Source organism: Pangasianodon hypophthalmus, chromosome 22, assembly GCF_027358585.1.
Source record: "Pangasianodon hypophthalmus isolate fPanHyp1 chromosome 22, fPanHyp1.pri, whole genome shotgun sequence".
In the NCBI taxonomy this organism is placed as follows: Eukaryota; Metazoa; Chordata; class Actinopteri; order Siluriformes; family Pangasiidae; genus Pangasianodon; species Pangasianodon hypophthalmus.
This window is the reverse complement of record NC_069731.1, coordinates 10,122,061-10,147,754: the sequence shown is the minus strand read 5'-3', so window position 1 is coordinate 10,147,754 and position 25,694 is coordinate 10,122,061. Positions and strand designations below refer to the sequence as shown.

Sequence of the window (25,694 nt, the reverse complement as noted above, 5' to 3'; positions counted from 1 at the left end):
TTAGCAGAAAACTTTCAACAAACTCTCCATTATCATCACCTCTGTATTTGACTTCACAGTGACAATTTAAGTTTGAACTTAATTGTCTCTTAAGCATAATATAACGGTGCTTACACTTATGGTGCTTGTACCCAGTTTTATCCACACAGCTCATGGAAAACAATTGATATTACTCCCAAACAACAACACAAATTTAGTATGTCTGCCCTAATTGACCATTTGCAATTTGGTTTTACATCTTTCTGCTGATAAACATTGAGTGAAACAATTCTTCAGAAGTGATTTGTTGGCAGATACTGTGTACCATGTTACTTAGGTTCTTGGACTTCCTTTTATATATTCTCTTATGATATCAAAGCAGATGTTTGGAATGCTGGAGACCAGTAATCAGTAAATTGGGAAAAGGTTATTATATTCAGTGGGTTCTTCTTGTTGGCATAATACATAGATAGGAGGGACAGGTTACAAGTAGGACATCAATGGTCAAAGAGAAAGAACAAAGGTGGTTCTGAGAAGGCAAGAATAAAAAGAAGACTCAAAAAGGAAGCAGTGAAATTCTTGAGAATAGTGCATATATTGTAGGTGAACAGTCTAAAATCCTAGCTAAAGCATTATAACACTGCTGACATTGGGAGATTGGAACTTAGATAACATTAGTTTGTGTGTATATGTGCATGTGTCAACATACTTCCCCTGCCTGTGTGCCCTCACACACATAGGGCTGGTAGTCCCTATATAGAGTGGGTATGTTGTCATTGGCGTCTAGGACTTTAATGACCACAGAAACTGAGGAAAGCTGACTTTTACCTGGGCAGATAGATAGATAGATAGATAGATAGATAGATAGATAGATAGAATGCAATTTGTGTAATGTGTTTAAGCCAAAAAAAAATAATAATATACTGTATCATTTGTGTAATGTGTTTATTGCTTTCTATGTAAGGTGGTGACTCACCCCACATCAGGAAGACCTGAGCAAACTGACTGAGCTACCAACCAACACTTAATAGTTAGAACCCAAGTGCAGAGCAAATAATGAGAATGAACAGAAGAAACAAACATGAATTAAAGACCGCCTGGAGTCTTGAAACTCACAAAGCAATAGAGCCTGGGGGGTGGGGGGTGTTGGGTTGGGGCGGATGGTGGTGGGGTGGGGTTGAGGGGATGGGTGGTGGTGGTCAAAAGGGGAGTTAGGCTTAAAAGGTATGCTGCCTGACACCTGCCCTATGGCAAACAAAACCAAATACCAGAGGGGCTCTTGCAAATGAAAATCAGGGAGGAAGTAACAGAACAAACTTAACCAGGAAGTGTACAACCTCAAATTAATTGTAAACTTAGCAGCATCAGGGGAGAAACCCCTGACTGCTTGCAACAAGGAGCTAACCAGAAAACAAACTTTTTTTTTTTTTAATTCTTTCTTTTTCTCAAGGGACGGAACTTGAAAATCTCTAGGGGCTAGGTTGACAAGATGAGGTCAGCAAAGAGCAGAGGAAGGACTAGATTACATCTGTAGTATTTTAAATTTACTGAAATAACGACCAAGTCTTTTGCCAGAATTCTGTAACAAAGACTGAACTCATGAGAGCCTGCGTGAGGCTATTAAGTATCCAGGCAGAAAGCTGTAGTTTATTGCTCCTGATTACTTCAGAGTGGACCTGTGCCTCCCTCTTGTGGGCAAAGATGGCCTAGCTGAAGACGCAGCCCCATGCAGGGCTGTTACATACTGCATGTGTTATTTGTTTTAGTTATTTTCATAAATAAATATATAAATTTTAAATCTGACAGAAAGGCTTTTACCAGCAGTGTCAGAATTAAGCATGTATTTAATCATTTTATGGATTTTCTTGTGTGTATTTTTATTTGTTCTTCAAAACATTTTTAAGTTTTCAAATGGTGTTTGTTCTTCAAAACATTTAAGTTTTGAACAGTGCTATATAAATTAAACTTATTATAACATATCACTTGCACATCCTAATGGAAAAACAGTTGCATTGTAAATGCTATCTTTAGTAATACAAATAGATTTAGCATTCATCTATAACAATTTCTCTGTCAGTTAGAAAAGAAATTCTGTCCACTTACTCATTTCTTTAGCAATGACAGTAAGATTTTGCCATGCTGCAGTCTCTCGGTCCAAAGGTTTGACCAGGGACACTGTTCCATTGTTGGCGTCAATCCTGAAGATATTCTTCAACTCAATGTTATTGGATATGAAAAACCTGGTAGGAAAAACAGTGCTTTTCAGAGAAAGGATTTAAAATCCCCTCTGAAAGTTCAATTATTTTGTTTTTGCTATACACTGAAGACATTTAGGTTTAAGATCAAAAGATGAATATGAGACAATAGATCAGAATTTCAGCTTTTATTTCCTGATATATATCGAGATGTCTTAAACAACTTAGAACATGGCATCATTGGTGGCAGGCCACACACCATTCCATTCACCATTCTCACCAGTCCATAAAACTCCAGAACTTTTTTGGCTCAACTCTGTATGTATTTGCAAATGGTATGGCCTATATATTTTTGTTCTCAAAGTCTTCTTCAAAATGTTGATTGTGATACCTTCACCCTTGCCCTGCGGAGGTTGTTGTGACTGACTGTTGTTTTGGGGTTTTTCCTCACAGACTTCACAATGTTTCTGTCATCAACTGCTGTTATTTTACTTGGCCAACCTGTTTGACGTCTCACTGTTAGTACACCAGTGGTTTCTTTTTCAGGACATTCCAAATTGGGCATAATTGGCTATTCCTCGTGCTTGTGCAATTGGACTGATTGATTTTCATTCTTTTCTCAGCTTCAAAATGGCTTGCTTTTCTCCCATAGGCAGCTCTCTTCGTGTTGTTTTATTCTTTTTAACAACATATGCAGCCTTCGCTGGCGAAACCCAGGGCTCAAACCAAGATTAGATATTCAGAGCTATTAATTGTTTAAACAATTAACCAAATGGTGCCATGTTCTAAGTTGTTTAACACGGCTAGATGTAAATATTCGAAATGAAAGCTTAAATTCTATAATCTCATATTCATCTTTTGATCTCAAACTCAAATGTCTTCTGTGTATAACAAAAAACAAATAATTGGCCTTGCTGTTCCAGTAATTTTAGAGGGGATTGTATATTCTGAGAGGTGATAAGAACTGAAGTGATAAGTGGCTAGATTAAGTAGCTGTGTAACAATAAACAGCAATGTGCCTTGAATATACACTGAACTACCAGTTTATAAGGTAATCATGAAGTATTTAGTATATAATAAACTTGTGACCCAGTGTACACAAAGTTCTACTGTTACTCAATTGCTTCCCAACGGTCTCTTTAGTGATTGCTTTTCAATGCATAACACTACTGTTACTCAATTTCTACTAAACCTATTGTTTTCTTTAGGATATTTAGGGGTCCAACTACTCTTCTTCTTGTTTTGTCTTAAAATGAATCATGCAGACCAAACATTAAGTCCTACAGACATGAAACTTAGTCAGTAGATAGTACACCCTCCCACTACTCAGGGTAGTCAGATGGGCCCAATTGGCCTAATTGGCTATAGCACATGGGTTTATGTTTTGGTCCATATCTCATGAAATGTGAGTCCTACAAACAAAATTCTTTTTTCTACTAATTCTGTGGGTTCTCCTAGAACAGTAAAGACCCAATGAAAACATTTTAAACAGTAAAATGTAGCTGTTAGATTTTTTGCTGATTTGCATAATATTCAAAACCTACTTTTGTGAACTAGTCCTAGAATTTTTGGCAAATCTTCTCTAATTTGGTGTCAAAGTACTCAGCAGAGTGTGAAACTCAATAATTATCAAAAACATGTTGACGTTTGTAAACAATATGGCCACCACACATCAATCAATTCTAATGAGGAGTGTAATTTACTCAAACAGATATAACTCATGAGTGCTTATAAGGATTTGCATGAAACCTGAAAGGCATACATCGGACAAGATCTGAGATCAATTTTGACTGTATCAAAATTGAAACAGTCTCACTCAACTTGGCCTCTGGAGAGCGCAATTCATGTTTTTGCACTTAAACCAAGCATATCTTTTATAAAATAAGAGATACAGTTTAGTTTCTTTTTTCTACTGCTTTGTCTCATTAACCCCTAAAAACTGATAATTTGCTGATAATTTGCTTCACATGCAAAACGTACTTTTGAGAACTTGTCCTAGGATTTTCGTCCTGTCATCACAATTTTGGTGTCAAACCGCTCAGCAATAATAACCCTCAATAATCATCAAAACATACTGACATTTGTAAACAATATGGCTGTCAATAAATTCTAATGAAGTGAAGCCTAATTTACTTAAACAGCTATAAGACAGGGTTATCATTAAAATATTGCCACCAAATTTGGTAGTTAGGTCCCATATCCCACCCCCTACTCAGTCAAATGAAATGACCAGAAGGTGGTGCTATAATGAATGATATCAGCAGAATTCCTGAGTCCTTCTGCATCATTTTGCCATATACTTTAATTACTTTTGGCTGATATACTTTCTGCCATCTTTAATTTTCTCAACACATTCTTCAAATTAGTCCTTGGCCATTCATCTGCTCAGCATAAAATCTGAAATCTAGCAAGTAGAGAGTTTGCTGACAAAATCATACTAAAAACTATTTTGATTGGCCAAAACATCTGGGCAAAGATTAAGGTCAATTAAGATTAAGGCCATTGCATGTTTGTACTAAAAGAACCATATCTTCTGAATGCGAAGTGTGTGTGTACATCACCAGGAAAAGCAAAAGATGGGAGTCTTTGTTTTTCTCAGTTGAGATAATTGTGTGTTTTAAAGACACAGCATGCACTTCACAGTTTTAGCATTAGGCTACCATCAACAAATTTTAATAGTATGTCCATCTATGGTTGCTTTGGAGTTTAATGCAACTTGGAGAGAACTAGCTATGGTGCTTGGCCCCTGTAGATCACCACTTGTGGCTGTATTTAGGGGTCCAAGCAGGGAGTTACCCTATTAGAATTGTTTCTTCTGCTTCTTCTTCTGATTCTTCGCTAAAACACAATGGACAGCTCAAGCTGTAAGTCACAGAAACACCAAACTTTGTCACATGGTGCAGAATTTCCACTGCTTAGCAAAATAAAGGACCAGGACTGGGCTGATGGTGGCACTATAGCACAAGGTTTATGTTTTGTCCTATAGTTCGAGAACCAGAAGAAGTACATTCAAATCACTGATCATACACTCGACAATAGTGTCAAACTTTTCATGTAGCCAAAAACAAAAATGAGCATATCTCTTGGAAAATAAGAGCCACAGCGAAATTTCTTGTTAGTGCTGATTCCTTTGCTCAACCCATAAAATTTTATTTGAATCATTTATCCTCACCAACTCCACTTTACAATAATATGCAAAATCTAGTTTTGAGTATTAGTCCTAGGCTTTTTGTAGAATTGGCACATATTTGGTGTCAACATACCACCAAAGGAGAGTGTGAACTTAATAATTATCAAAAATGTTGAAATCTGTAAACAATATGGCCCCCATATGCCAAGTAGGGTGGCGCTGGTTTATGCAAACAGCTGTACTTAATGAATGCATGCATGGAATTACACAAACCTTGAAATGCACGTATGGCAAAGGATTTTGGAGCATAACAATTGAAAAGGGGCAGAGTTAAGTTGAAATAGCTGATTCTCAGAAACCTAAAATCCAACTGAGCTGAAATTTGGTGTGCTGCATCAAACTGCTAATCTGTAATTGAATTTTTTTATCACTTCATTATTTCAAAAACATGGTTAACTTCAGCCAGATTTCAGTAGGCATTTTACACAGCTAGCATTTATCTATCCTCACAAAACTTGAAGTACGTTCATCTATAGTGCGTTTACTGTTCTATGTATCTTGGGAATAACTGGTCACTGAGAGTGCTATTTGTTAGGAGAACTTGAACCCCACAGATTGCCGCTTGTGCCTATATTTATTATTATTATTATTGTTATATTATCTTGTTTTTGTTAGGATTTTCTTCTTTTCCTTCTTCTCCTTCTTCTCTGCTAAAACTGTCCAGACCAAACCACAAACTGACATGGTCAGTACTCCCTCCCACTACTCAGGCAAAAGACATGAGCCTGATAGCCCTAATGGTGGTGCTATAGCAAAGTACAGGTATTTTTCATTTTGGCTCATATTTCATAAACCGTAAATCCTCCAGTGAAAATTCTTTTTGCTGATAATTTGCATAATATGCAAACTTACTTTTGAGAACTTGTCCTAGAATTTTTGTCCTATCATCACAAAATTGGTTTCAAACTACTCGGGGAAGTGTGAAATTTTTAAAAACAGTATGGGCACCATACATGCCAATTATTTAGTGAGGTGGCACATAATTTATTCAAACAGCTGTAACTCATGACAGGTTGTACTGATTCACAATAAAAGATGAAACACATGTACAGGACAAGATTCAGAGATAGGAAGCAAAGTTTTCCATCACTGTCATACACAGGCTAAATTCAGATAATTGTTTCTCAGAAATCGTAAATGCAAATGAGCTGAAATTTGGTAGCATATCCACCAATCAGCCATAAAGTTAAAACCCCTGACAGGTGAAGTGAATAACATGATCTCATTACAATGGCACCTGTCAAGGGGTGGGATATATTAGGCAGCAAGTGAACAGTCAGTTCTTGAAAAGGATAAGCATAAGGATCTGAGAGACAAGGGCCAAATTGTGATGGCTAGATGACTGGGTCAGAGTGTCTCCAAAACTGCAGGTCTTGTGGGGTGTTCCCAGTATGTAGTGGTTAGTATCTACCAAAAGTGGTCCAAGAAAGGACAACCAGTTAACTGGCAACAGGGTCATGGGTGCCCAAGGCTCATTGATGTGTGTGGGGTGAGAAGGTTAGCCCAACTGGTCTGATCCCACAAAAGAGCTTCTGTAGCACAAATTGCTGAAAAAGTTAATGTTGCTATGATAAAAAGGTGTCAGAACACGCAGTGCATTGCAGCTTGCTGCATATGGGGCTGCGTAGCTGCAGACCAGTCAGAGTGCCACAGTGACCACCCGTCCACAGCTGAAAGTGCCTACAATGGGCACTTGAGCGTCGAACTGTACCATGGAGCAACGGAAGAAGGTGGCCTGGTCTGATGAATCACATTTTCCTTTACATCATGTGGATTGCTGGGTGTGCATGTGGCTTACCCGGGAAAGAGATGGCACCATGATGCACTATGAGAAGAAGGCTAGTCAGCAGAGGCAGTGTGATGCTATGGGCAATGTTCTGCTGGGAAACCTTGGGTCCTGGCACTCATGTGGATATTACTTTGACACTTACCACGTACCTAAACATTGTTGCAGACCAAGTACATCCCTTCATGGCAATAGTATTCCCTAATGGCAGTGGCCTCTTTCAGTAGGATAATGCACCCTGCCACACTGCAAAAATTGTTCAGGAATGGTTTGAGGAAAATGACAAAGGGTTCAAAGTGTTGACTTGACCTCCAAATTCCCCAGATCTCAAGCCAATCGAGCATCTGTGGGATATGCTGAAAAAACAGGACTTAAAGGATCTGCCTCTAACATTTTGGTGCCATATTCCATAGCACACTTTTAGAGGTCTTGTGGAGTCCATGCCTCAAAGGGGCAGTGATGTGTAGGGGGACATAAACAATATTAGGCAGGTGGTTTTAATGTTATGGTTGATCAGTGTATATGCTAATCTGTAAGTGGTTCTTTGATGATGACCTGATTACTTTAAAAAGTGCCAATCAGATTTCAGCAGGCATTTGAGGAGGTAAAAACTGAGCTATTGTCACAAAACTTGTGTGGAAAATAATCTGAAAATACACTTTATACTTTCATATTACCTATTTTATACTGCATATAATCCACTTTATAATGTCTGTTTTAATGTGACTCAAAAAGGAACACTGTACTGAAGCCTACACGTGAAGGGCAACTCGACGTGAAAAACAAATTCATTGTTATCAAATGGCCTCAATTCCTAGGACTTTGAGCAGATTGGTGCACATCACTATCAGAAGAAGAGCACCAATAAATCTGTACCAGACTATGCAGAGGACTGCTTAAAATGAGGAATAGTAAAAGCCTTGATAGATTAACAGGCGGAACTCACAGTACACACCCAGGAGGTATGTGCATTAAATATCGATAAGGATGGAAGTGGAGACATCTCCTAAGACAAAATTAGAACAATTCAATTAAAGGAGGCAAGTATGTTCTGCCCTTGGGACATTTAAGATCATGCACTATGGTCAGCTCTTCAGTGTTTGCTCTCGAGACCAACCTCCATTATTGCTTAGGTTTTCCTGTGTAATAAAGTTTATTATTAATTTGGAGAAATGTGATTTGTTCCTTGCTTATCCTCGAACCTACTTGTGAGACAGGAAAGAATTCTCCTTGACACTTGAAAGTTGGATCCCTCTAAGGACCCCCTCGTAACTGATACAGTGCCACTCAGCTTGGCCTCTGGGAGGCCTATTCATGTTTTGCACTTACGGAAAAGCATCTCTTTCTAGAATAAATTGAAACTCCCCATGCTTTGTTTCCATACACCATAAAAATTTGCCATTTGTATCATTTACCTCCACCCATTCAAACTTATTATTAATATGATTAATATGCAAAACCTACTTTTGACAACTTAAAAATCCTAGGATTTTTTGCCATATCTTCATAGTTTTGGTATCACATGATTCAGCAATGTCTGAAACTCAGTAATTTATAAACAATGTGGCCACCAAATGGCAGATGGCAGAGCTTAATTTACTCAAACAGCTAAAAGACAGGATGGTCTTATAACTTATAATTTGGTAGTTAGGTCCAACATCCCACCCCCTACTCAGCCAAATGAAATAGCACATACCCACATGAAGGGGGCACTATAATTAATTAATTGACCTTTTGGTTTAATATCTCCACAACTGGAGATATTAATTAATAATGCAATAATATATGCATTAATGAACAACCCCAATTCATGCAAAATAAAAATAAATAAATGTATGTTTGGTTTACCTGATAGAGTTATTGGCAGCATCTGGATCTCTGGCATATACTGTGCCAACCAATGTACCAACAAGTGCATTCTCTAGAATTTTCCACTCATAGAAAGGTGCAGAAAAGACAGGTGGCTCATCCACATCCATCACCAGAATTTTGAGCATTGTCCTGTCCCGAAATTCATTGATGCTTAGGAAACGTGTGTCCACAAAAGAATTGATGGCCTCTATGGCAATCACAAAGCGCCTCTTGCTCTCATAATCTAAAGGCTGATGAGAAAGAGTAGCTGTTAACTGTAACACATAGAAATAACTAATGCTTGACCTCATGATTTAAAAGTGTTTAAATAAATACTTTGTTAAGACTTTGTTATACAAAATATTAAGCATGAATTAACCATCAAAATTCACATCATATTAGTCTACATTTGGGAACAAGAAAACGTTCCAAATATTAAAGTTGAGTTTGTAAAAGCTAAAAAGCACTGAAGAAGTTTTCAACAAGGCAATTTGCATGACAAATTCAAGTCCTATTCATGTTTTTTTTTTTTTTTTGCTAATTTTGCTAATGATTGCTAATATATGTGTAGCAGCCTGGAAAAAACCTTTCACAATATAAATCTTAATGTTAAATGGAAATATTAAATGGAAATATTAAAAATCTAAAAGTTATGTATATTCATAAATGTAAAATCTAAAATTTAAATGTTTTATTCATATGATAATTGCCCCCATCCTCTCAGAGTATGCGTTATTGAGAAAACACCAGTAGGGTTGCCAGTTTAAAAACCATACTATATTTTTCTAACGACACACACTCTGAGAAGGGCAGAGATAATTAGCATAATGACACAACTTCTACATTTAAGATATACTTTTATAATTAATGCTGCAAAGTGGGAAAAAACATGGATGCCTCCATGTTTGTCTTATGTTAGCAACAAGTTAGGCAGCTCTCTGTGATGTGTGATGTATATTTCCCTCCCCAAAACAGCGAATTGTATAGTAAATGTTATTTATTCAACACTTACACTGAACATTTAGATTTAACATTTAGATTTCTATTCAAAAATTACACTGATACTTTCTACTGTAATGTGACATGAATCACTATCTAAATGTATCAGAATAGCCTCAAAACACATCAGAGAGAAAAGAGTATTGAACTTTTTACATTCTGCGCCCCATATACTACACCATATGAATACTCCACTCATCATTTTAATTTTGAAAACAAAGACCCCCAGTCAAAAATTCAACTACCATCCCATATCATTAATAAACAGACATTAAATTTATAAGCAAAGCTCTTTCAACTAGACGAGAATCAGTAATCGCCATACTTAAACACAGATCAAACTGGTTTGATCAAAGGGAGACACTCCTCAGAAAAAAACCCCTAAAGATTCTTTAACTTACTGCACTGATTCACCAGTGTAGGTACCACGCATTCATAGCTAGGGGGCACCCTTTTTTAAAAGTACTTTTGCAGTAGCTGGAAGGACGTAAAACCAGATATACTTCACCAAAGGAACCAACAGAAAAACATCTACCAGCCTTTGTTCACTGTCTCTCAGGCTGATTGCTGTGCAATGTGGCTAACAAAGGGAAGGCTCACATTAACACCATATAGCCAAAAGTATGTGGACAACTGCCAACACAGCCATAGTGTATGTGCTTGTTGAACACCCCAATCCAAAATCACAGTCATTAACGTAGAGTTAGTCCACTCTTTGCTGCTATAACTTCCTCCACTCTTCTGGGAAGGCTTTCCACTAGATTTTGGAATGTAGCTGTGGTGATTTTTCCATTCAGCTGCAAGAGCATTAATCAGGTCAGACATTGATGTTGGGAGAGAAGGCCTGATGTGAAGTCTTCCAATTCATCCCAAAGATGTTTAGTGGGGTTGAGGTCAGGGCTTTGTGAAGGCCACTTGACTTCTTCCATACCAACCTGGGCAAACCATGTCTTCATGCGCAGGGGCATTGTCAAGCTGGAACAGCATTAGGACTCTTAGTTCCAATGAAGGAAAACCTAATATTAATTGTATCTCTTGTTTGACCCTCATCATGAGAACATAACAAATGGCTCACAGTGCTCATCAGTGTAAAATCAATCAATGCTACCCAGCAGCATCGCACATGGATAGCACTGATTGGATGAAGCATCGTGAAGCATTGGGGCTTTTCTCTGATTGTGCCAGGAAATGTCTTGAAGCTTGTGTTTGTGTTTAATTTTTTTATTTGCAAGTTTACTTTCACTTTTAAAGGTAGGCGAAACAGCTGCTTTCAACCTCATTGGACTACTGGACCTCCACAAGTTATATGAACCCCACAACCAATTGACCTGCAAACTCAACGCATTGCATCGCCATTCATTCAGAGTGGATTCAAACTGCACACAAGAGGACAACTCTCCTACAGGCTGTATTGGTGCTCACTGAGAGCGCACAAACATGCTTCAAAGCTTCAAGCTGCATTCCTCTCACGCTCAATTACTTTACGAGACTGATAAATTAGATTTACAGTGAAGAATGTACCTGGAATGTACCTTGCATTTCTAGTGCTTCCTGTACAGATAGATAGATAGACAGGTGCAACTTTACTGTCATTGCACAGTACAGGTACTCAGCAATAAAATGCAGATTAACACCTACCAGTACTGTCAGCACTGTCTACTATCAACTGTCTATATATTATATACCGTCCTTTTTCTCTCACTCTACTAACTTGACACACTCATGCCATTTTCTCTTTTACAACATCAGAAGGATTTGTCCATTTCTATCCACACCTGCCACTCAGGTGCTTCTTCAGTCCCTCGTGATTTCAAGACTGGACTACTGCAACTAGCACCTAGTAAATCTGCCTTTGAGTACCATTCAACCTCTGCAACTGATCCAGAATGCAGCTGCACAACTTATTTTTAACCTTCCTAAGTTCTCCCAAACCACCCCATTGCAACACTCCTTCCACTGGATTCCTGTAGCTGCCTGTGAGTTGTGAGGTGGGGCCTCCATGGATCGGACTTGTTTGTCCAGCATATCCCACTGATGCTCAATTAAATTGAGATCTGGGGAATTTAGAGGTCAAGTCAACACCTTGAACACTTTGTCATGTTCCTCAAAACATTCCTGAACAATTTTTGCAGTGTGGTTGTCATTAGGGAATACTATTGCCATGAAGGGATGTACTTGGTCTGCAACAATGTTTAGGTACGTGGTACGTGTCAAAGTAACATCCACATGAATGCCAGGACCCAAAGTTTCCCAGCAGAACATTGCCCATAGCATCACACTGCCTCTGCTGACTAGCCTTCTTCCCATAGTGCATCCTGGTGCAGTCTCTTCCCCAGGCAAGAGACCCACATGTATCTGAAAATGTGATGCATCAGACCAGCCCACCTTCTTCCATTGCTCCATGGTTCAGTTCTAATGCTCACGTGCCCATTGTAGGCCCTTCCGGCCATGGACGGGGTCAGCATCTCATTGTTGAAAAACAATACCATTGTTGCAAAGCATTGCATATGCTATGAAACACTGTAAAGACAATAAGCAACAAGTGGAGAAAATATGGCAGTGACATTACTAAGAATAGGACATCCCTCTAAAATTGACAAAGACCAGGAGAAAATTGGTCAGGGAGACTGCCAAGAGGCCTATGGCAACATTAAAAGATTTGCAGCAATTTCTGGCAACTGGTTGCTCCTGACATGTCTGGTACTGGTTGCTCCCTACATGTCCCAACAATCTCCTGAATTTTTCATATGTCTGCGCTACCCATCCAAGCCAGGCTCAAGTTTGCAAAAAATACATCCAATATCCCCAAACAATGTGGAATAATGTGCTATGTCCCGATAAGACCAAATAAGAAATAAAAAATACAGCACTTCACCAAAAGAAAACCCCATGGTCGGCTACCATCCATTCTCCTATCCAATGTTTGCTCCCTCGTCAATAAACTAGACTTCGTGAGACTACAGCTAACTACCCAGTGTGAACTGCTGTGTTTTCATTCTTATGGAAACATGGCTCAACAACAGCACTCTGGACACAGTCATTCAGCTAGCCAGGCTAACCACAAATTGTGCTGACATGATAGCATCACTGTCTGGTAAGTCTCATGGAGGTGGTCTGTGTGTTTGCACAAACAATGAATGGTTCAGGAATGCTGTTGTGGTCTTGAACTACTGTTTGTTGTTGGTAGAGTTTTTGACTGTGAAGTGCCAGCCATACTACTTCCCCAGAGAGTTTACCACCATGGTCATTGTCGCAATGTATGTTCCACCTAGCACTAACACAAGGGAAGCAGTTACTGAACTCTACAGGGCTATCAGTAACTTACAGACAGCACACCTCAAATAATTTTTAATTGTTACCAGTGACTTTAACAACGCAAACCTGAAATCAGTGCTGCCAAAATTCCACCAGCATGTTGATTTTGTGAAAAGTGGAACAAACACTTTAGATCTTGTTTATATGAACATTCATGGTGCTCACAAGGCTGCACCCCGCCCTTACCTCAGCTGCTCGGACCACATCTCTGTTGTGCTTATCCGAGAATACAGACCACTTCTGAAATGTGCCAAACCGGTTCTGAAACAGGTGAGAACCTGGTCTGAAGGAGCCATCTCAGCACTTCAGGACTGTTTTGAGCACACAGACTGTAATATGTTCAGAGAGGCTGCTACATACTACAACATCACAGACTTGAAGTATACACAGTGACTTGCTACATCAGCAACTGCATAGATGATGTGACTTCCTTCAAGACCATCACCACATGTGCAAACCAGAAACCATGGATGACTGCTGAAGTGCACTCACTGCTGAAAACCCGAGACACTACCTTCAGGTCTGATGTCAAGGCAGCCCTCTGCACAGCAAGGGCTAATCTGTCCTGGGCTATCAGAGAAGTGAAGCATAACTATGGAAAAGAATCCACAGTCACTTCCTAAAGACCAAAGGCACAAGGCGTGTGTGGCAAGATATTCAGGCAATCACAGACTACAAAGCTACACCACTTGTCTGTGTTGGTGACGTCTCACTCCCAGAAGCACTGAATCATTTCTACACACAGTCCTCACCCTCCGATACTACCTACTGGGGCACCCTTTTTTCCCTCTGTTCCAATCATTCCCGCTCAAACACGTACGAATGCATGCATGCACTCACACACAAACACACATGCCATGGAGCTGGCAAGACGCTCAAGAACGCATGCACACACATGCCGCGGAGCATGCACTTGAACTTGATGAAGTGAAAGCTGTGAGTCTGGGACAGACCTTTTTCTGTTGTTTTTTTTTGTTCACTTTTCAAAAGCGTGGACTGAATAAACGCAAGTTCAGAGCTCAGCTAAAATTCTTCTTCCACACCCTCACACATGGGGCTCTACAGTTGGTAAGACTAAAGAGATGATTGTTGACTTCAGGAGGTAGACCAAGTAGACCATTCACCACTGCACATCAATGGAACAACTTCGCATGCACATGAAAGAGGACCTCTCCTGGACTTTCAACACTCCTGTGGAGGCTGAAGAGAGTCAAACTCCCCCCTCCCATCCTCACAATTTTCTATAGAGGGACAATAAAGTGTGCCCTGATCAGCTATCTCACTGAGTGGTATGGGACCTGCACAGTCTCTGACCAAAAGACACTACAGCAGACTGTGAGAACAGCTGAAATGATCATTGGGGTCTCTCTACCCTCCATCGACACCTCATACAACAACTGCTGCATTTGCAAAGCCACCAGTATTGCAGATGACCCCTTTCACCCATGCCATGGATTCTTCACTGTCCTGCCATCTGGCAGAAGTTACAGGAGCATCTGTGCCACTGCCAGCAGACTCCGCAACAGTTTCTTCCCTGAGGCAGTCAGATTACTCAACACCCTGCTGCCCACCAATGCTCACCTGGGCTAGTCAAACACCTAACCCAGTATGACTAAATACCACTGCACACCTGCATTTTATAAAGCTGCATCAGACACTTTATGGAACACTAAACATATTGCTACCCTACCAATAGTTTACAGTTTACAGCCCATGTTCTGTGTATTTATTGTCCTGTGTATTTATTGTTCTGTTCTGTGTATTTATTGTCCTGCACTCATCTCACACTGTTGTGTGTTTGCGCTTTATGTAGTCTTGCATACTGTTATTACTATATAGAGGAATGACAGTAAAAACCCATTTGACTTGAGGCCCAAATGGAAATGGTATTCTCTGTCGACTTGTTTGGGCAGTAGGCAAACTGGCGGGAGTCCAGCATAGGTGGTAGGCCCTCTTTGATGTGACTTAGAACCAGTTTCTCAAAGCATTTAATCACAATGGGGATGAGTGCAACAGGGCTGAAGTCATTCAAGGTCGCTGCAGCAGAATGTTTCGGCACCAGTATGATGATTGCTGTCCTCAGGCATTTAGGTTGAAGATGTCAGTAAAGACCTGTCCCAGCTGTCCAGCACATGCACTAAGCACACACCTGGGAATGCCTTCAAGGACTGCAGCCTTACGGGCATTCCACTCTGCTAAGTGCTGAATGCCCATCTGCTGTGGTGAGAGGGTACGGTCAACAGTGCAACGATTACCACTTGTATTGTATTGCCTGCTGCCTCGGGTTGAAGCAAGCATAGAAATGATTGAGCTTATCAGCAAGGAAGGCCCTGCTGGTCAGTAGAGTCTGTGGGGTTATTAGTTAATATCTCAACAGCTGGGTTTGTATATAGAAGCTGGATCCACTTGAGAAATGTTTTACCTAATCCAAACCTAGGAAGCAGTTCAAAAAGATAGTCCCATTCTATCCTGTCGAATGCTTGACATGCATCTACAGATAGCATTGCTGTGTCTTTTTCATTGTATCTCTCGTATTGTATATTCAAGACCCTTCTAATATTATGATATCCTTGTCGTTTTTGTATAAAGCCTTGTTGATCGTCAACAATTAATTGGGGAAGATATTTATCTAATCTTCTAGAAAGTCCTTTACAAAGTATTTTTGTATCACAACCCATTAGACTAATTGGTCTGTAAGATGAGCATTCAGTTGGGGACTTATTTGGTTTTAATATTAAAGTTATAATAGCTAATCTTAATGAATCTGGGAGCGTTCCTATCGTAAAAGATTCCTCATACATATCAAGTAATGGCCTTACAAGCTGTCTCTTAAATGTCTTGTAAAATTCTATTGGAAACCCGTCAGGTCCTGGTGCTTTACCACTATTAATATCTCCTATAGCTTCACTAAGGTCTACTATTGTTAATGGGCTATCTAATGCTATTTTCTCGTCTTCTGATATTGTCTTAAACTGCAGATGATCAAGAAATATCTTCTGCTTTTTTGCATTTCCATTACATTCTGATTTGTATAGTGTTTGATAAAAATCTCTAAAATGATTATTTATCTCTACAGGATCCGTAGTTAAATTACCAGACTTCAGCTTTATATTATTAATCATTCTTTCAGACTGCATCTTTTTTATCCGCCATGCTAACAGCTTGCCCGCTTTTTCCCCCTGATCGTAGTATGTTTGCTTAGTCCACAATAGACTTTTAGCCACTTTATCCGCTGTTAATTTATCATAGTTAGCTCTCATAATAGATAAGTTATGTATCTTTTCAGGGTTATTATCAATACTAATTTCAGTTTCTATTTTTTTTATATGATCTTCTAACATTTGTAATTCCTGATTATAGTGTTTGTTTTTAGCACTTGTATAGCTAATAATTTCTCCCCTTATGTAAGCTTTAAATGCTTCCCATTTAATACTCGCTGTAGTTTCATCTCCGTTTAGTTCAAAATATTTATCAATACAACTCTCCACAAATTTAATAAATGCTGGATCCTGTAACAAACTAGTTTGCAACCTCCATCTTGGACAATGCTCATATCTGCCTAAGTGAATCTCCATAGATACTGCTGCATGATCACTAATTACAATACCACTGTACCAACATTCTTTTACATTAGACAACAAGTCTGTAGATACTATAAAATAATCAATTCGTGAATGAGTTTTATATGAACTTGAGTAACAAGAATATTCTCTTTTATTTGGGTTTAGCATTCTCCAAACTTCAGTTAATCTTAGATCTTTCATATAATCAATTATTGTTTTCCTAGTTTGTATATGAGTTGTATCAATTTGAGTGGACCTATCCAATATTGGGTCCAGGGTACAGTTAAAATCACCTCCAATTATATTAAATCCCTCTAAATCACAAATACTTAAAAATAATTTCTCAAAAAATGATGGGCTGTCATCATTGGGACCATAAATATTTATAAGATTTAATTTTTGTGTCAAAATACTCCCCTGAACAATTAGATATCTTCCAGAAGGGTCTTGAATAGTTTTTGTAACTTGGAATGGCAATGATCTATGAATAAGGATAACCACGCCCCTTGCATGGGAGCTAAAATTTGCATGGAATACTTGACCTGGCCATCTTTTATTCAAGCAATGCATATCTGATGCAATTAAATGTGATTCCTGTAAAAACACAATTTTAGATTTCAGATGTTTCACCCTATTTAATACTTGTTTCAGTTTGGCCAATTTTCTCATTCCCCGGACATTCCAACTTGTAATTTTAATACCCAAACTAGCTTTTGATTTTGTTTTCTCCATAAGTTACTATCTTAGTATATAAGGGAAGATAGAGATTTAAAAAATAAATAAATAAAATAAAAAATGGTGCAGATGTAAAACAAACAACCCCCCTCCCCCTCCCACACTCAATGCAACAAGCTGTTCCACTTTCAACACTGGCATTCTCAACAGAGTTGCCAACCCCTCCCACTAATTGAAAGTCTGGGGGGCGCTGATCCACAATATTTGAGGAGCAACTAGCCAACGTAGCTCAGGTCAAGAGCACTCAACAACTGTCTGTTCCTTTTAACCGTGCAACTTAAACGTGCAATTCAACTTAGTATATAAAATTTCACTTTTAACTTTGAAAGAGGGGTAACAAGCATACCGCTTGACCCCATCAAGAACAATACCCTTCATATATGCATAATCAACGAAATAAATATATATACTGTATATAAATATATGACAAATACAACTCAGTTGTACCCAATCAACTGGTTGAACATATACAGTAGGCATAAAACAACACATCAACTAAAACATATTTCAAATGACTTGAACTCACTTCCACTGCACATCTTGATCGTCCGCTGTATTCTACAGCTAATCAAATATCTCTACGACATGTTAGTAGTTCACTTAACAGAAGATTCTATTTTGGCTGTGAGATGCTTCTGTAAAACTTTTCAGCTTCTTGCGGCGTTGAAAAAAGATGAATCTTGCCGTTATGTAGCACTCTCAGCTTGCAAGGCTTATGTTGAAAACCACGGAACGCGTTGATATCAACAAATAACTTCGTAACTGAGTTAAATCCCCGTCGGATCCGTACCGTCTCAGCTGAGAGGTCTTGCACGAAGGATATCTTCACCCCGTCGTGGATGATGTCCCGCCGCCTTGATTCACGGTACACGAATTCCTTCTCCTGAAACTTTGAGAAACGGATGAGGATAGCTCTGTTTTGGTTAGGCTTCCCGTTTGCTAGTGTGCGATGAACCCGTTCCAAATCAAACAATTTGTCCGGACCCAGCCACTGTGACAGCCTGTCGCTTATAAATTCAAGGAGTGTTTTCTGGCCTTCGGCGCCTTTACCGCAGTCTTACGCCCTCGAGTAAAGATTTCACACTGTTTAGTTACGGAAGGTTTTGACATATCAATGCCGATGTTGTGCTAAATGATTCGCAGCATATATGAAGGGTTTTTATATTAAATTGTGCACGTTTACTCAGAGCCTCTCCATTAAGCTGCCATCCTGGTCCTGGCCACGTGACCCCCGTCAGAGTCTGTGGGGTTGGTTTGTGGTCAGTGATGGTCTGGAAGCCCTTCCACATGAGTTCCTCATGGGTCTGAGTTGCTGTGGAAGTGCTCCTCAATGTAAATTTTGTAAGAATGTTTAGCTTTCATAATGCCCCTTTTCAGGTTGGCCCTGGCTGTGCTGTAGGCCTCTGCATGACCAGATCTAAAAGCAGCATCTCTTGCTTTCAGCAGGAGGCAGACCTCAGAGTTCATCCATGGCTTCTGACAAGGAAAGGTTCTCACATGTTTGAAGGTTGTGACATTTTCTATACAAATGTTAATATAATCCAGGACAGAGGATGCGTAAGTGTTCAGACCCACTTCTCCTACATTAGTACATTAGTTCCCACTTCTCCTACATTAGTACCTACATAATAACTCTCCAAATAAATCACCATTTATAGTAGCATAAATTCTCCACCTATTTCAGTAACTTTGGATTTGGATTATATTTCACTAATTGGAAAGAAATACTGTATAACTTGCCCACTGCCTCTGTAGTAACCAATTGCTATATATATATATATATATATATATATATATATATATATATATATATATATACAGTCAGGTGCATAAATATTGGGACAGTGACACAGTTTTGGTAATTTTGCCTCTGTACACCACCACGGTGGATTTGAAATGAAGCAGTCAAGATGTGACTGAAGCGTAGACTTTCAGCTTTAATTCAAGGGGTTTAACAAAAATATTGCATTAACCATTTAGGAATTACAGCCATTTTTTACAGAGTTCCTCCATTTTCACAGGCTCAAAAGTAATGGGACAAACTAATATAATCATAAATATTAGGATTATTTTTATTACTTGGAGGTAAATCCTTTGCAGTCAATGACTACCTGTAGTCTGGACCCCATGGACATCACCAAATGCTGAGTTTCCTCCCTTGAGATGATTTGCCAGGTCTTTACTGCAGCCATCTTCAGTTGCTGCTTGTTTGTGGGTCATTCTGCCTTCAGCTTTGTCTTCAGTAAGTGAAAAGCAGCTCAGTTGGGTTGAGGTCAGGTGACTGACTCGGCCATTTAAGAACATTTAATTTCCAAGCTCTTGGGCTGCTTTCACAGTATGTTTTGGGTTGTTATCCATCTGTACTGTGAAGCGCTGTCCTATCAGTTTTGCAGAATTTGACTGAATCTGAGCAGAAAGTATAGCTCTGTACACTTCAGAATTCATCCTGCTACTTCTATCAACAGTCACATTATCAATAAACCCCAGTGACCCAGTTCCATTGGCAGCCAAACATGCCCATGCCATAACACTGCCTCCACATGTTTGACGGATGATGTGGTATGCTTTGGATCACAAGCCCTTCCTTTCCTTCTCCATACTTTTCTCTTCCCATCACTCTGTTAATCTTGCATCAGAACTGGTCAGGCTTTTTTTAGAGGTTTTTTAGCAAAGTCTAATCTGGCCTTTGTGTTCTTGAGTGTTACCAGCGGTTTGCATCTTGAGGTAAACCGTCTGTATTTACATTAATGAAGGTGGCTCTTGATTGTAGACTTTGACAATGATAGGCCTTCCTCCTCCAGAGTGTTCCTGACTTGGCTAGATGTTGTGAAGGGGTTGTTCTTCAATAAGAAAAGAATTCTGCAATCATCCACTTTAGTTGTTTTCTGTGGTCTCCCAGGCCTTTTGGTGTTGCTGAGCTCGCCAGTGCATTCCTTCTTTTTAAGAATGTACCAAATTGTTGATTTGGCCCTCCTAAAGTTTCTGCTATCTCTCTGATAGGTCTGTTTTGGTTTTTCAGCCTAATGATGGCCTCCTTCACTTGCATCAACACCTCTTTGGACGGCATATTGAGAGTTCCCATGAACAGCTACCAAATGCAAATTCAACACTTGGAATCAGCTCCAGACCTTTTATCTCCTTAATTTATCATGATATAAGGAGGAAACAGGCCACAGCTGGCCATGAAACTGCTTATCAGTCAATTGTCCCACTACTTTTGAGCCTGTGAAAATGGAGGAACTCTGTAAAAAATGGCTGTAATTCCTAAACGGTTAATGCAATATTTTTGTTAAACCCCTTGAATTAAAGCTGAAAGTCTACGCTTCAGTCACATCTTGACTGCTTCATTTCAAATCCACTGTGGTGGTGTACAGAGGCAAAATTACCAAAACTGTGTCACTGTCCCAATATTTATGGACCTGACTGTATCTCCACCTTGGTCTCTTCAATCCAAAGGATATTGTTCCAGAACTTTTGTAGTTTGCTCAAACTTTGCAAACCTAAGTCATGCTGCCATATTCTTTTTGGAGAGAAGGGGCTTTTTCCTAGTGTGGCAAGGTGGGTGACAGTCTATCCTTATTGGCTCATTGGTGTGTGATTGTCACCCACAATAGCCTATTAGAATCGGTGTTCGCGGGTATTTAAGCCTGACGGTATGTCATTTGGCGTGCATCATAGCTAGGACCGCCCTCTTCCGGATTTCATCTGCACCTGTGTAGTGGTGTGTGAGTTTGGTTGTTTGTAGCTGTTCAGTTAAATGGAGAAGTGGGCATGTATTTTAAAACAAAAGTTTCTTTTTCTCTCAGTGCGATGAATGGTCATTCGATGTTGCACTGGGTTGCCGGCTGTCCATTTGCATGTCAGGTATGTGTTTGTCTTCGTTGTATGCCGCTCATTTAGTGCTAGATGTAATTTGTTTTTATTCATTTCCTAGCTGTGAGATTTTTCTGGGGATGTGTCTACCTGCTTGAGACTCTGTGTTTATAAACTGTGGGCAACGGTACCACTCGTGTTGCACGACCTATTTTGGTAGGTGTGATTTCGTTTTTTTCTGTTGGTGAGTAAAATGCTTGTTTAGTAATCGTTTTCTTTTTTTGTAGTGTGCCGCTCTGTCTCTCTCTTTTTCGGACGCCGTGCCGATTGGTCATGTGAGGACGCCGGAATTCTTTTTATTTTGCGTTCAGAGGACGGCGCTGCTGTTTTTCCTTAAACTGTTTTTCCTTAAACTGTTTTTCCTTAAATTGTTTTTCCTTAAACTGTTTTTCCTTAAACTGTTTTTCTTGGTATTACAAATTGCTTTTTTTGATGTTATAAATTGTTTTTCTTTTTGAAGGTGTAAAACTGTTTTTTTTAGATGTTATTTTTTGTCAGTTATGTCTTGGTTATATTTTGTTTGTTTATTGTTTTTCTTTTGTGCACTTGTGCTTGTGCTTGAAGAGTTTAGATCTGCCTCTCTGAGGATTACAACTTGAGGCCCTGTCAGGCCCTGGGGCTAGGAGGCTAGCTGTTTTTTGAGTGCTGGTGGTGGTTTAACCGTGTGGAGTGCAGTGTGGTTTGGATTTATTTTTCACTGTGTGTGTGTGTGTCTGTGTCTGTGTGTTCGTGGAAACCACCAGGGTGCGGTAAGGATCTTAGTGTCAGCTAGCCTGCCTTTGCTGCTGGAAAGCCCGTGCCTGTTACTTGTGTAATTTTCTTTTTTTGAGTGTTTGTTTTTTTGTTGTACCCAGAGCTGCTTTATTCTGATACATTGTTCTGGATTGTGATTGACTTTCAGCACTGTTGCTGTTTTTTTATTATTTATTATAGAAATCTGAATAAAGTGTTTTGTACATTGTTCCCATGTTTCTCCTTGAATTTGTGGCCAAACGAATCTGTGTCCCTTATTTGGGTTATTCCCCGTTTCGATACGGGGTGGCGTAGTCGGTTTGTTTAGTGGGGGGGGGGGGGGGTATGTTGAGTTATTCATTTATTCCCCTCCCTCCATCTCAGCATTGCCACACTAGCCACCCTTCCACGAAAGCTATACTTGTTCGGTCATTCTCTGATTTTGCTGTCATTAACCTAAACATGTAATATGCTTATAGAAGCCTGTAGGTCATGTGATGTTGCGCTTGGGTTTTTCTTTTTATATTTGAGCATTAAGCAGTCTGTCCTTGGACTGAATTTGCTGGGATGCTCACACCTGGGAAGATTTGCAACTGATTGTAACTTCATTTGCAACTGAAGGCTCTCCATTTGTAAATAAAACTGGAGATTTGGAGATGGTCTTATAACCCTTCCCAGATTGATAAGCAGCAACAATTGCTTCTCTAACGTCTTGGCTGATGTCTTTCTTGGCATGATGTAGACACACATCTGAGTGCTCCAGAACACCAAACTGCCAAAAGTTCTGCTTTTATAGAGGTAATTACATTTCTTGACGTTTAACTAATCTTGTGCATTTTTAGTAACACCTGGCTGCTAATTACTCTCTTAATGATTGTGGAAGTAGGAAGGGTGTACTTATTTCTTCCCACAAGTTTCTTAATGTTGGCTTACTTTATGGGAAAAATGACTACATACTTAAATCTGTTTTTTTTGTTGTTGTTGTTGTTGTCACCCAGAATTATTTGCTTATAGAAGTTGGTGAGAACCACCCAACTGTTATTTAGGCGCCCAATTTTAACCACCCAATTGTTATTTAATAAAAACATAGCATTGAAGCAGGGTGTACTTTCTTTTTCTGATAACTGTAAATAAGATGCTATAAGGGTAAATGTACTTACTCTGGCCAGTATTACTATACCCTCCTGTGTGGCAGGGTCTGTCTGGACCCTGAAAGTGGCACTTTCCTCCAGGTCATCTAGAGTGTAGTTCATCCTGGCATTCACTCCAACATCAGCATCCTCTGCCATGACACTACCAACTGTTGTGCCAACCGGTGCTGATTCCACTATGGCAAATGTGTACAGATCTGCCGGAATAAGAAGAGAATATGTAATGATTCATTACAACACATCTTCTATACCAATGGAATTTTATTCAAAATTCATAAGAATTATGGAGAATAGCAGTTTTGTTTGACTTAAAAAAAAAAAAAATTAAGTGACATAACAAAATGTTGACAGTGATTTATCTGTTGATTTTTTTCTTTAAACTGTATGCTGTCAAGGGCTATAATCAATTTTAAACATGTTTAACATTATTTAAACATTATTAACTTGTAGCACAGTGGTGCAGCTCATCTCCAGGGTCCTCAGTTCAATTATCATTTCATATTACTGTCCATGGAAAGCTTTGCATGTTCTCCCCATGTCCATGTGGGTTTCCTCTGGTTTCTTTGGTTTCCTCTCACCTCCCAAATATACAGTATGCCATGGGGACTGACTACACTAAATTGCCTCTAGGTTTCCTCTATTTTTGCATATTTGCCACACTAAATGATTTCAGATCCTCATACAAAATATAATATAAACAACGATAACATGAGGAAACACAAATGATCATTTTATTCCTTGAAGGAAGAAGGTTATCGAACACCTATATCACCCCTGTGGAAGAGTAATTGCAGCAGTTGCAACCAAATGCTTCTGATAATTGGAGAGCTGTCTTTCATATTGGTGTGGATAAATTTTTGTGCACTCTTCTTTGCAGAAACCAGCTACACTGGAGGGCTTTTGGGCATTAACTGCCTGTTTAAGGTCCTGTTACAGCATCTCAATGGGGTTCAAGTTAGGACTTTGACCTATTCTGTTTCTTTGGAGCCATTGAGAGGTGGACTTGCTCTTGTGCTTCAGAGTGTTGTCATGCTGCTACGCCCAGCTGTGCTTGAGCTTTATATCATGGACTGATGACTGGACATTCTCCTTCATGATTTTCTATAAGGTTCATGGCTCTGTCAGTGGCAAGTCACCCAGGCCCTGAATCAGCAAAGCATCCAACCGTACTACCACCATATTTTGTAGTTCTGTGTTGTTCTGTGTCGTCTTATGTAGCACCTTGGTCCTGGAGAAACGTCATTTCGTTTCACTATGTACTTGTATATGGCTGAAATGACAATAAACTCCACTTGAACTTGAACTTGATTTGACTCGGTTAGCAGTGGGTTTTTTTTACGTTGCAACTTTTCCATGGATCTCATTTTCCCCCAGTCTCTTTGTAATGGTGAAATCATGAACACTGACCTTATCTGAGGTGAGTGAGGCTTGCAGCTCCTTAGATGTTATGGGGGTTTTTGTGACTTACTGGATGAGTTGTCGATGCGCTCTTGGATTAATTTTTGTAGGCCAGCCACTTCTGGGAAGATTCACCACTGTTCCAACCACTGTTTTTTTTTTTTATTTGAAGATAATGGCTATCACTGTGGTACACAGAGCCTTGTATTCCCAGAGCCTTAGAAACAGCTTTGTAACCCTTTCCGGACTGATATATTTCAAAAACTTTCTCATCTCTTCTGGAATTTCTTTTGATTGTGGCATAGTGTGCTGTGTGTTGAGACCTTTTAGCCTACTTCACAGTGAGACCTTTTAGCCTACTTCACATTGCAGGAAAGGTTCTATTAAAGTAATTTTTAGAGTTGACAGGGTCAGCCCTGTTATCAGGTAATCAAGCCTGGGTGTGTTTAACGTAATTGAACCAAACCAACTGAGTAACTAAGGGGCATTATTTTTTCACACAGGGCCAGTTAGTGTTGGGTAACTTTTTCCTTCAATAAATTAAAAGATCATTTAAGGGCAAGTTAGAGTCTTTACTCAGGTTGTTTTTGTCTTAAATTTTGTTTGAAATCTGAAACAATTATGCTTGTCAATTATGCAAAAATAAAAGAAATCAGGAATGGGGCAAATACTTTCTCATGGCAGTGTATTCCAACCTTGCCAGTGTATTCCAGGGCAAGACTCCAGATCCATCACAACCCTGATCAGGATAATGTGGTTACTGAAAATGAATGGATGAATGGATAAAAGAATGAATGATAGTATTAACTTCCAGACAGCAGAAGACATGCAGCTCTATGTATGAGCTAATAGTGCATCCACCAACAGAGCTAAGCTTATAGCTCAGTATAGAATGTGTAAATGCAACTGTTTTTCCAGTCTTTGATT

The 25,694-nt window shown here is 39.3% G+C and overlaps 1 protein-coding gene and 1 long non-coding RNA gene across 3 annotated transcripts in view; one reads left to right on the top strand and one right to left on the bottom strand.

Moving 5' to 3' along the window:
- Positions 1-25,694, bottom strand: part of cdh19 (cadherin 19, type 2) — an 81,915-nt gene that overhangs the window by 3,164 nt on the left and 53,057 nt on the right. For both annotated transcript variants that reach the window (XM_026924216.3, XM_053227910.1), the window contains exons 6-9: positions 23,379-23,566; positions 8,999-9,252; positions 2,083-2,219; positions 689-807 (exon numbers count right to left, since the gene is read on the bottom strand). In XM_026924216.3, coding sequence (XP_026780017.1) covers positions 689-807; positions 2,083-2,219; positions 8,999-9,252; positions 23,379-23,566 — 698 coding nt within the window. The remainder of the gene's footprint in view (positions 1-688; positions 808-2,082; positions 2,220-8,998; positions 9,253-23,378; positions 23,567-25,694) is intronic.
- LOC117595785 (uncharacterized) lies at positions 20,637-22,717 on the top strand. Its single transcript, XR_008300725.1, has 3 exons — positions 20,637-21,477; positions 21,548-21,642; positions 21,714-22,717. It is a non-coding gene; the product is annotated as an uncharacterized LOC117595785 (long non-coding RNA).